Source organism: Equus asinus, chromosome 20 (genome assembly GCF_041296235.1).
Source record: "Equus asinus isolate D_3611 breed Donkey chromosome 20, EquAss-T2T_v2, whole genome shotgun sequence".
NCBI lineage: Eukaryota > Metazoa > Chordata > Mammalia > Perissodactyla > Equidae > Equus > Equus asinus.
The window spans coordinates 21,259,237-21,272,399 of NC_091809.1; the positions used below are offsets into that span (position 1 = coordinate 21,259,237).

Consider the following 13,163-nt stretch of genomic DNA (forward strand, 5'->3'; position numbering starts at 1 on the left):
AGGGAATATGATAGAAAAATTCAATCACATGAGGAACAAAATAGACAATATCTGGTGCATCTTGGACCTCCAGTGAGTAGTTAGTGAATAAATGACTGGACACAGGAAATTCCACAGAAGCCTAAACTTTATGGGAAAGAGAAGAGAAGAGGTGGAGACTGTGGAAAATAACATTGCAGAAAGGCTCTAGATTCCAAAAACAAAGTGACAGAACAAGTGCTGGAAAGTATCTTCAAAGTACAGAGACTGCACCTTCACAGAATAAACAAATATGGGACTGTCCCAATCTCATTAGTCTAGAGGGAAAGCCCAGTACCCACTTTCTCTGCTCTTTTCTTTCTTACTCCCCCAGCCCTCACTGGGACACGCTGACCCTCTGTGATGGCTATCACTGAAGCTTTCTATTCTCTGAGGCCTGCCCCTGGGAAGCCCAACTGGGTTTGCATTTGGCTGGGATCGAGAATTATAAGTAAAGGGCAACGGAAACATGTTTAAAGTTTCCAGTGTCTCAAGTGTTGAATTCTCAGAGCTTCTCATTAAATAAATTGTTCTATTGACTGTCTTCTCTCCAAACAATTCACCTTCCTTGTGCTGCAAAGATAAGAGAATGGAAAAATTTCAGCCAATGTTGTGTGTGCAAGCAGCAAAGGGGGGAAATGAACTTATTTCTTGCAAGGAAAACCTCTTCTTTCTTTGAATTGACTTAGAAATTACAAACTACTCCCTAAAGAAAGTGTAATTTCTGCAAGAACCAAACCCAGGAACGAACCTTCCGTGATGTTCTTCCCTTGAAGTCTCTTTGGAGATTTTGTGGATCACTTGGTGTCCACAATGTCACGAAGACAAAGAGGTCCTTTCTGAAGAAAAGTAGAGTGGTTAATAATTTTGGTTTTGTTGAAAGGAATAAACAAAGACGGAAGAATATCTCTCCATATTTCCTGGTACCACAGACGCCTTCATTGATATTAGGGAGGGCTCCATTTATTACCTCTAAATAGAGGGGGAGGGGCAGAAATAATCCAGGTAGAGTGGGTTGCAAAGTGAGTATTGAGGAAACAAAGGTGATAAATATAAATCACCTATACAATTTGTAAGGGAAAGGGAGGGCAGAGGTAAAACATAGCCTAAAGGGAGTAGAGAGTATGGGAGAGTTAAAAAAAAATTTTTAATGGAAGATATGGGAACATATTTAATTTCAAAGAGAAAGATCATATTTCATGCAGGCGTTTGAACACAAAGGACAATCTGGTTACATAGTTCACAGGATGCAGTATACACTCTAAATCAGTGCCAATCCTGATGTGCCATATCTCCACCTTAGACAATACATGGGTCCAGAAATCAAGGGTTGGAAGTGGAAGCAGCCACATCTAACTTAACTCCCAGTGAGCCACTTGGGGAGTTTGTGCTTCAGCTCTCCACATCTCTGACTTCAGCTGGTCAAAGTCCCATTAAACTTCAAGCTATGCTGCTGCCTGGCACTTCAGGTCCCTCATGCCAAGAAGAGGAGTCATCATCCTGGCAGGTGCCATTGGCCCTGATCATCAAACATTACTGTGTGATTATGACAACAGGCATGCACTGGTACCCTGCAGTGCTCAGTCAGGGGCTGGGAGCAGCCCAGGAGCAACCTCAGCACAAACACAGCGGGGGATGCAGATGGCTGTTGGTCAGATACGCTCCTGAGTGGTGGAGATCTGAGTGGTGTGAGCTTGAGTGAGGCAACTTCCTTTAGCTGAGGGCAGAGGGCTGAGGGCTGAGGGCTGAGGGCTGTCAGATGGCTGCACTCTCTGCACCTGGAAGAATAAGCCCTTAATCCTGAAGGAGGATCTGGGCGATGCAGCACAGCATTCACTAGAGTCCATTCACAGGGATGTTTGCATCATTTTTTTTAATTGAGATGTAATTGACATGTAACATTATGTCAGATTCAGGTGTACAAAGTAATGCTTCGATATTTGTATATTTTGGGAAATGATCACCACAATAAAACTAGTTAACATCCATCATCATATGTAGCTATCAATTAATTTTCTTGTGATGAGAACTTTTAATGTCTACGCTCTTTGCAGTTTTCAAATATGCAATACAATATTCTTAACTATGGTCACATACTATATATTACATCGCCAGGACTTATTTATTTTATAACAGGAAGTTTGTACCTTTTCACCACTTTCATCTATTCTTCTACTCCCTCTGACAACCACCAATTTGTTCTCTGTATCTATGAGTTTGTATTTTTGTTTGTTTTTAAGATTATCTTGATCAGTATGCTAAAGGACAATACATCATGGGTTAATAATGCTTATTGCAGGAATTTAAATATGTTTCAACTTTAGGAAACTTATTTACATTAATTTAATTGCACAAATATATCAATACCAAATCTGACAAGTTCTATAGGAATCAAAATGTATTTGATAAATTTTAACAATCATTGATGCAAATGGTGGTATGTGTATATGTGTGGGAAGATGCAGGCTCTCAAAGTAGGAAAATGAGGATATATCTCTCAAGTGATAAGTAATGTGGATTTTTCAGTGCAACATAATGTTCAATTGAACATGGAAGCATTAAGAAATGACAATGAATATGCAAGAATTGCTGCTGTGGGAGATCAGAATTTGCCACCCAAAAATATGTTTCTTTGGCTTTATTATTTTTAAGAACAAAAGATTTAGAAAGAAAATTTGACATTCTTCCTAACTCCCTAGAAGAATTTAAGAAAGAGGGCCTGTTTCAGGAAGGCGTTATTACCATAGATAACGAAAACGCTATACAGGGAGGAACCTAGCAAGGCCCATTTGATCAAATTCCTCCCCATGTCCCATTGTCTTTACAACGTATGTCAAACAATTCTTCACCACACATTGCTTTTCCATCTCTGTGTGATTGTCTGCTTCCCCTTTGAAATCTCTAACCACTACCTGCCCCCTTCAACATCCTCCTTTGTCTTTGGCTGAAGATGGTATTTAAGGAAATGGCTTCAGCCATTTTGATGAGTTACTCAGTTTTCCTGTGTTTCTCGCATGTATACGTGTTATTAAACGTGTTGGATTTCCTCCTGTCATTCTGTCTCCTGTCAGTTTAATTCTTAGACCAGCCAGATGAATCTAGAGAGTAGAGAAATATTTCTTCCTCCCCTACACTGCTGTGAACTGTAAGTATTTAATTTTATTCTGGTAATTCACACAAATGCATACGATAAGAAAAGAAAGGGGACATACGCATTGTAAAGTAAAAGACAAGTGCATCATTATTTGATGATAAGAGTTTGGAGGTGGTTGGGGCCAGCCCAGTGATGCAGCAGTCAAGTTTGCACGTTCCGCTTCTCTTCGGCCTGGGGTTCACCAGTTCAGATCCTGGGTGTGGACATGGCACCGCTTGGCACACCATGCTGTGGTAGGCATCCCATCTATAAAGTAAAGGAAGATGGGCACTGATATTAGCTCAGGGCTAGTCTTCCTCAGCAAAGAGAGGAGGATTGGTGGTAGTTAGCTCAGGGCTAATCTTCCTCAAAAAAAAAAAAAGATTTTGAAGGTGGAGACCCCTCAGATCTCTGAAGATGCAGCCATGTGTGGATCCTTCATCATCTACTTCAACAAGGCCCTAGGACAGTTCTTTCAAATTTTACCCATGCATAAGATCCACCCGGAAAGCTTATTAAACACAGATGACTGAGCCTGGCCATGGAGTTTCTGATTTACTAGATCTGGGATGAAGGACAAGAATTTGCATGTCTAACAATCTCCCCAGGGATGCTGATGCTCCTGGTCTGGAGACACTTGGAGAGTGTTTGTGTCCCTAGTACTCTGATCTAATAAAAGTTTCCCCTCCATTGTTTACACCTCCCCTCCCCCGCCCCGCTCCCAGCCTTTGCTAGGAAACACTGACTCTTTCAGATGGCATCATGGAAACCCCTGGTGGCCCTGCTCTTCCTACTACAGTGACTTCTCCCCAGAAAGTACAGGAAGATGCTCCAGGCAGGGAATTAGTAACCTATATCTCTCAGATGCCCAATATGGTTTACCTTGGGGACACTGGAAGCTTATGAAATGTTTCCAGGACCTTCAGGACTGAATTCTCAGATAGTCTCATTAAATAAATTGTTCTAGTTTCATTCTACGTTTTAGAGAATCAAGCTCCCTTGGAGTGGAAGGAGAAAAATAGAAACAAAACTTTCCGCCACTTCCGTTTCCCTAAAGATAATTGTGGAAAGAGGCAAATTTCTTTCTTCCAATTATTTCTTCTCTATTTCATACATTCAACATTTGCAGTCAACAAGATTATTCCCCTGGAGGTTAAAAAAGTTTATTGTTCTTCTTTCAAAGAAGTCTCCCAGGTGTCTTTAAGATACTGCCCAAATTCTTGCCTCTCCTTCATAGGACCTAATTTCAAAGTTTCTCCCTTTGGGATGTATCAATGTTACAAGGAGCCCAATAGACTTGACTCTCAGAATCCCATTGTTACAAAGATGAAATGCATGAGAAGGTCCCTATTTCTAGAAGGAGAATGAAGCCATTAGTGACATTGCTACTGAAAAGTTAATCACTTTGAGGAGTGGAAATATCCCTTAAAATTTATCAGGGACATGAAGTCACGGAAGACCTTAGGGAGAGAAATTGTGATGGAGGTAGAAAGACCCCAGATGAGTTGGTTGGAGAGAGAGTGAGTGGAGTAGATATGCAAGTTTCAAGGAAGACCATAGTCTCCAAATGTTGGTGCAATGTCTAAAAGGGACTATGGGTCTTTGAGAGAGTTTCATTTTCATTGAAAGAAATGGGAATATGGAACATCCCCATGACCTTGGAAATTATAATGTTGCATGTAGATATTTGAATATAGAGGATAAAGAAAAGATAAGGGATAGCGTAAATTCTCCCCAGAGCTAGAAAGGGATGGGATTCAAAGTTCAGGTGGAGGTTTTAAAAAGACAGTCATTAGGAAATAATTATACAACTGATTATTTAATCACGGTGGTGGCTAATGTTGTGATGAATGATACAGTGTTCACTGAGAGCATATATCCAGTGAGGCCCTATAACTGAGAACTGAAGGATCACAGGTAGGATTCAGCTCAGCATCAGCTTCTTTCTAACTCCGGACTCTCTAAGCAAAGCCTTCTCCCTTTCTCTGCACAATTACTTGATTTATGCTGCACCCAGGCAGACTGATGATTGCCACACCAATACATTTGACCTCTGAGATAACAGCACCAATGGGATGTTCTGCTTGTCCTTTACCTCGTTTCCAAGATTCAAATCATGTTTTATCCTCCCTAAAATATTGCTCTTCCTGTCATTCTCATACTGTGAACACTACCACCATCAACTCAGGCACCCACACAATTGCTCTACTTCAGCAATTTTCAATCAGGCCGACTTTGTTGCCTACAGGGCAACTGGCAATGTCTGCAGACACTTCTGGTTATCACAACTCAGTGCTGGCATCTAGTGGGCAGATGACACGAATCTGTCAAAAGTCTTACCATACACACAACAGTGCCACACGACAAATAATTATATAGACCAAGATGTCAATATTGTCATGGGTTAGAAAACCAGCAAAGCCAGTTGAGGACTAATCTTAAAATTTTTATCTAAAAACTCCCAACCTTTCTCTATTATTTTATAATGATACAGAAAATATTATCTGGATGAAATCTCACAATCTTTCTCCATTATTTTGTGCTACTTTGGCTTTTTTTAATGTGGCTAAATTTACATAACATAAAATGGACCATTTTATTAATATTTTGTGGCATTAAGTACATTCATTGTTGAGCAACCATCACCACCACCCACGTCCAGAACTTTTTCTTTTTCCCAAGCCAAAACTCTGACCCATTAGGTACTAACACCTCATCCCCTTCCCCTAGCCTCTAGCATGCACGGATCTACTTTCTGTTTCTATGAATTTGACTCCTCTAGTCATCTCTTACAAGTAGAATCATATAATATTTATCCATTTGGAATATGTCAATTTTGACATTTCAAAACCTGAACTTCTGATGTCCCCTTTCCTTCCCAAATTTGCCCCACCCACAGCCCTCCGTGTCTCAATGGAGGCAATTCCATTCTTCCAGTTCTTCGGGCTCCAAACCCTGGAGTCAGTCTTGCTTCCTCTCTTTTTCTCACACCCATATCCTGACTGACAAATCCTCTTGGCTCCTCCTCCAAAATACAGCTCAACTGACCACTTCTCAATCCTGACACTCTATCTCCTCCTGCTCCTAGCCTCCTATACATTATCAGCCATGCTGCTGTCAGATCCAAGCTGGCTTCCCCTCAGCCTGCAATCCATTCTCAACTCAGCAGCCAGAACAATCTTTTAAAATCCCAAGTCAGATCATGCCATATGTCTGCTCACAACCGTGCAATGACTCCCCAGATAACCCAGCATAAATAAAAGCAAAAGTCCTTCAAGGGCAGAGAAAGCCTAATATGATCAGTCCCCGATAACTGTCCTCTTTTACTGTGCTTCCCCTCACTGTCTCTGCTCCAGCCACTTTCTCCCCAGGCCACCTCACACCTCAAGGGCTTTGTAGTAACCTTACCTTCCGCCTGGGGCACTCTTTCCCCAGATACGTACTCACTTCAGTCATTCACTGTCTTCACAAATGTAAGTTTCTCAATGAGTTTTTTGAAGACCATCCTTTATAAGTGACAACCTGCCCTCGCTACACTCCTGATCCTCTTTATCCTTTGGAGTTTAGCCCAAAATAATGACTGACACATAGTAAATACTCAGGAAAAACAGGGTTGATAAGCTGAATAAACATACATGGCTCTGAAGTGGCTGCCAGTTTCATTGTATCCTAACCACAGTTGATTGGTCCCAGGTGAAAGTGGATATGATTGTGTCAATCAGACTCTTTCTCTGAGATTTTTTTTATACATGAGAAGCTGAAATAAATCCAGTTCTTCTTTAGGATTGAAGATACCAGGTGTGAGTTGTGAGAGCTGCTGGCTTCTTTGTCTGGTTCCACGTGGAGGTAAAAGGCACATTACAGATGTGATGAAATTAAGGATGTTGAGATGAGAAAATTTTCCTTAATTATCTGGGTGGGCTCAATGTAATCACAGCTGTCCTTAGAAGAGGAAGGTGGGAGGGCTCGAGAGAGATTGGAAGATGCCATACTGTCGACTTTGAAGATGGAGGAAGGGGCCATGAGCCAATGAATGCAGGGGGCTTCTAGAACTTGGAACAATTGTAATTATTCATTATAAAGAATGAAGCAATATTCTAGGTGGTATGTTACCATCAATCACCTGAACAAACCAGCTTCCAAATCCACATTCCTACTTTGAAATTGAAAATCACATCACTGTTCTTCTGAAAAGTAGGGTAGTAAAGTCACCGTCAGCTAGCCAGGCCATGGTCCAACTCAATCGCAGTCTCTTCTTTTGAAAAGTGGGGTGAATGAAAGAAAATATCTCAAAGAAATGTTTCGAAGATGAAATAAAATCATACACGTGAAGAAACAAGCACAGTCTGATACAGTAAGCACTTTGTTGTGACGACTGTGTGATTTTCATTCCATTTCTTCTGGAGAAAACAAACACACAACCAAGTGAAGGTGAAGAGCATCAAAGCTTGAGAGGATAGTTTTTGGGGAAACCACACCAGCACTTGACATGGTAAGTGCTTTAAATATAAAGTTACAAATCTTAAGATTGGCCGCAAGACAGCTGACCAAACATAGAACTTTATGGACAGCACATAAGCAGGAAGTCAAGAAGGAATTACTGTGGGAGCTGTTTAGGAGAACTTAATAGAAACAAATAAAAGTGAAGTCATGGGTGTTTTGGAAACTGAAGAAATCAAGCATGTGTTTTAGGGGAGAAAAAGAACCAGGAGATTTAAATTTGCAACATTTGCCTTTGGGGCCCACAGTGTCCAGTTAGTTCTGAGGCCAGTGACCCATCACAGACAAGAGGATGCTCGGCTCAGGAGCCTTCCCAGGGCCCCTTTCACATCCTTGTTCCTCAGGCTGTAGATGAAGGGGTTCAGCATGGGGGTGATCACAGTGTACATCACTGAAGCGATACAGCTTCTCTTGGAAGAATGGGTCACAGCAGAACTGAGGTAGACCCCAAGGCCTGTCCCATAGTACAAGGACACTGCAGAGAGATGAGACCCACAGGTGGAAAATGCTTTATATTTTCCTCCTGCAGAGGACATCCTCGTTAGGGTGGAGACAATCTGAGAGTAAGAAAAGAGGATCCCAGTGAGAGGAAACACACTCAGCAGGGCAGTTGCCACATACAAGGAGATGTTATTAATGAGAGTGTCAGAAGAGGCTAACTTGATAATCTGAGCCAGTTCACAGAAGAAATGTGGAATTTCAGTGCCTATACAGAAGGTCAACTGCACCATCAGCAGAATATGAAGCAAGGAGATACAGAAAATAATGACCCAAGATATCAGAATCAGGAGATTGCAGAGGCGTGGGTTCATGATGACATTGTAGTGCAGGGGGTGGCAGATGGCCACAAACCGGTCATAGGCCATCACAGTCAGGAGGCAATTGTCCATTCCAGAAAAAAGTGTAAAGAAACACACCTGAGTGAGGCATCCTATGTAGGAGATGTCCTTGCTCTGTGCCTGGATGTTCACCAGCATCTTTGGGACAGTGGTGGAGATGAAGCAGATGTCGACAAAGGACAGGTTGGAGAGGAAGAAGTACATGGGGGTGTGGAGATGGGAGTCAGAGCTGATGGTCAGGATGATGAGCAGGTTCCCGAGCACGGTGACCAGGTACATGGACAGGAACAGCCCAAAGATCAGGGGCTGCAGTTCAGGATCCTCTGAGAGACCCAGGAGGAGGAATTCTGATACTCCTGTGTGGTTTCCTGCTTCCATGTGGCTGGTGTGTCTGCTGGAGAAGGAGGCAAAACCAAGGTTCAGTAGACATACACCTAAATATAGACACAAAATGGAATGATAAAGTGAAATCAAATGCATTCATATCAACTTTAAGAGAATAATACGTCACAAATAAGTAATACCTATTCTAGGAATGGGAAGCTAGTTTAATACTAGGATGTTTGCTAACATAATTCACCACAAAAATAGGTCAATGGAGAGAAATCATAACCATAATCACAATAGCAAATGCATTTGAGAAAATGTAACAGTCATTACTGTGGGTAGCAGCCAGGACAGATCTCTTGCTAAATAAAGAAACTAAGGGCAACTTCCTACCCAGTAAAGAATGGTTGTTTTAAAACTGCAGCCAACAGGATATTCTACATGAAAACAAAAAAATATTTGTTTTAAATTCGTGAACAGAGCAAGATAGTCTACTCAACTTCCATCACTCAACATTCTCCTGAACATTTAGAGATTTGTAAGGTAAGAAAAGGAAGTTAGCCTGAGTACCAAACATCGGAAATAATTATAATATTTGCAGATGATATTGTGAACACTAAAGTTAAACAACGTTAACAATCGGTACAGAGCTGTTATGTGATATCAGCAAGTCAAATCTGCTGCAAAAATAGTTAGAGATTATAATTTTAAAATCCAATCACATGAGGGAAAAGAAAAGACGATACCTGGTGCATAATAGATCTCCAGTGAGTAGTTAGTAGATAAATGATTGCACACAGGAAATCCAACAGGAGCCTACAATTACGGGAAAGAGTAGAGAAGAGATAGAGACTCTCCAGAATCTAACTCTTGTTGGAGAGAGGCTCTAGATTCTAAAAAGAAAGAGAAGGAAAGAGAGCAAGAGCTGGAAAGGCCTGAGTTCAGTGGGAACTAAAGTACCTTCAGAGAACAGAGACTTCACCTTCATAGACTAAATAAATTGGGACTGTCCCAGTCTCGTTACTCTAGATGTAACGCCCAGTACCCACTTTCTCTCCTCTTTTCCTTCTTACTCCACCAGCGCTCACTGCGACGCTATGACCCTCTCTGATGGTTAACACTAAAGCTTTCTGTTCTCTGAGGTCTGTCCCTGGGAAGCCCATTTGGGTTTTCACCTAGGGAGGAATCAGAGCATTATAGGAAAAGGTCAAGAGGGAGGTGTTATTATCATCTCAAGGGTTGAATTCTCAGAGTTCCTCATTAAATAAATTGTTCTATTGACTTTCGTCCTTCCAAACAATTCAGCTCCCTTGGGTACAAACACGAGACAATGGAAAATTTTCAGCCAGTGTTGTGACTGTGTAGGCAACAGTGATGGAAAATGGATTTTTTTCCAAGAAGAAATTCTTCTTTCTTTTGTTTGTCTTAAATGTGACAAGCTGTCCCCTAAGGAAAGTTTAATTTCTACAAGAACCAAATCCAGGCACCAACTCTCTGTGATGTTCTTCCCTTGAAGAATCTTTCACGATTCTAGAGATCACTTGGTGTCCACAATCTCATGGAGGCGAAGAGGTCCTTCCTGAAGAAAAACAGAGTGGTTAATAGTTTCAGTTTTGTTGAAAGGACTAACCAAATGAGGATAGAAAATGTCCCTTGACATTTGCTGGCAAGGTGGAAGCTTTCGTTGATACTAGGGAGGCTCCATTTATTATGTCTAAACAGAGGCTCAGTGGCAGAAATAATCCAGGAAGAGTGGGTTGAAGAGTGAGTATTGAGCAAACATAGGTGGCAAATAGAAACCACCTATAAAATGTGTAAGAGAAAGGGAGGACAGAGGTAAAGAGGTAGCCTTGAGGGAGTATGGAGTATGGTTAGTTTTTAAAAAATCAATGGAAGATATGGGAACAATTAATTTCAAAGAGAATGATCATATTTAGTGCAGGCATTTGAACACACAGGACATTCTGGCTGCATAATTCACAGGATGCAGTGTACACTCCAAATCAATGACAATCATAATGTGTTGTATCTCCAGTTTATAGAATTCATGGGTCCAGAAATCAAAAACTGGAAGCGGAAGTGACCCCAGCTAACATCACTCCCAGTGAGTTTCTTGGGAAGTTTCTGCTTCAGGGCTCCAACCTTTGGCCTCTGAAGGTTTAGAGATCTTGACTCCTAAAGGGATAACACTTCCAGAGACATGGCAAAATCCCATCAAACTTCTGCTGCCTGGCACTTCATGTCCCTCATGCCAAGAAGAGTCATTACCATCCTGGCAGGGGTAACTGATCCTCATCAACAATGTCATTGTGTGACTATGGCAATGGGCACGCACTGGTACCCTGCTGTGCTCAGACAGTGGCTGGGGGCAGCCCAGGAGCAACCTCAGTGCAAACACTGTGGTGTATACATATGGCTGTCAGTCAGTTATACCCCCACTGCAGGAGATCTGAGTGGTGTGACCTTGAAAGGTGCAGGTTCCTTTAGCTTACAGCAATTCTCAATGAGGACTGAGGGCTGTCAGGTGGCTTCACTTCCTGCATCTGGAAGAAAAAGCCTTAGTTTTGATGGAGAAGTGGGCCACACAGCACAGGATTCACTGCAGTCCACCCCATCAGCCATTTGAATCGTGACCTGCAACAATATATGTCCCAGGAGAGCTTATTTGTGATGCATGAGGGTCAGGAGTAGGGAAGGACTTCCCTTAGGAAGTGAGGCTTAAACTGAGAATGAAGGATCATGAGTGAGACTCAGCCGGGCAGAACCTTGTGTTTCTGACCTGCTTCTCTGTAAGCCCAGTTCTCTCTCCCACTACTGCCATTAAGACAGGACGCCAGACCAACACGTGCCACTGGGGTAGTTAGCGGGGTACTATTATTAGTGGAGTATTTGATTGACACATCAAACTAACCTTTCCAAGAACAAACTCAGCGTTTTTCATTCATTCCTTTTTCCTTCCTTCTCTCCTTCCAAACATGTTATATCAGAGAGAGCAGCACAATTGACATCAACAGATCCACACATGGAATTGCTCTAGACCATTAAGTAACAACGTTATGTTAAAATAGGTTTCCTGATTAGCATTTATTTTTTTATTAGCACTCATCACAGTCTCTATTTTCACCATTTATTTATATATTAGTTTATTTTCTTCCTTCTAATAGAATGTAAGTTCTAAGAAAATGGGCCTTTATTTTGTTTCAAACTTCACACCAGTACTTATTAGGTGTCAGGTAATAAATATTCAAAGGTACAAATCAATCACAACAATGTTAATACTAGAATTAGAAATGAACTTGGGAGTGCAAACCTGTTTCCAATTTGCTCTTTCTCACAGGCTTTGCCTGATAGAAAACATTATCTACACAACCTGAACATTAGTAACTGTCAGAAATTCGTAGGGTGGATTTCCCCTTGTGTCTTCCATTAATCCATCTGGTAATTTCAGAATGTCTTGTTTTTCATATACATTTTACTGAAATGTAATATTTAGGTAATTTGCTTCTTTAAAACAAAAATCCAGATCTAATAGTACTGTAAATAATGGGATAGAAAAGGAAACAAGGACTGTGGTTTTGATAGCATGTTTCCCACATGATGAATAAAAGGGAATAGTTGCAGAAGGGTATAATTACACACATCTTGGGCACTGTTATGGACTACGATGTGAGCCCCCAAAATTCATATGTTGAAACCCTAATCCCCAGTACATCAGAATGTGACTGTATTTGGAGAAAGTGTCTTTAAAGAGGTAATTAAGCTAAAATGGGGTCATTAGGGTGGGCCCTAATCCAATCTGAGGGATATCTTTATAAGAAGAGGAGATAAGGTCACACAGAGAGACATCAGGGGCATTTGTGCACAGAGAGATGACCATGTGAAGAGGCAGCAAGAGGGCGGCCATCTGCGAGCCAAGGAGAGAGGCCTCAGAGGAAACCAAACCTGCTGGTACATGATCTTGGACTTCCAGCCTCCAGGATGGTGAGAACATAAATGTCTGTAGTTTAAGTCACCAGTCTTTGGTATTTATTATGGCAATCCTAGCCAACTAAGAGAGGCACCAATTCAAAATCCTCTTGCCCCATCTCTGTACCCCAGCCATATCTTCTTTAATTATTTCAATGGAGCCTGTGAAAGCTTTGCACAGCTGCAACTGGACAGCACCTGCCTCAGGCCCATGCCATATTCCTCCTGATTCCTGCCCTTAAGCATCCCTGATACCACAATATGGGACACCTGAGGGAATCTGCTCTGTATTCATAAATGTGCAACTCAGAAATGTGGGGATGTTAATCCCTCTAGGATCACCCTTTGCCAATAGAAGACAGGAGCTGATGTCTTTTCAC

The 13,163-nt window shown here is 41.6% G+C and overlaps 1 protein-coding gene across 1 annotated transcript; it reads right to left on the reverse strand.

The window, feature by feature from the left end:
* Window positions 1-1,277: 1,277 nt before the first annotated feature.
* Window positions 1,278-10,362, reverse strand: LOC106824487 (olfactory receptor 7D4-like). Its single transcript, XM_070491932.1, has 2 exons — window positions 6,787-10,362; window positions 1,278-3,418 (listed from the first exon to the last, which is right to left on the reverse strand). Exon 1 carries the CDS (start codon window positions 8,968-8,970, stop codon window positions 7,930-7,932), a length of 1,041 nt encoding a protein of 346 aa, XP_070348033.1. The 5' UTR covers window positions 8,971-10,362; the 3' UTR covers window positions 1,278-3,418; window positions 6,787-7,929.
* Between the last annotated feature and the right edge of the window lie 2,801 nt (window positions 10,363-13,163).

What these genes read in the sequence shown, in the direction of transcription:
- LOC106824487 (XM_070491932.1), bottom strand. Translation starts at nt 8,970, where the DNA reads ATGCATTTGATTTCACTTTATCATTCCATTTTGTGTCTATATTTAGGT.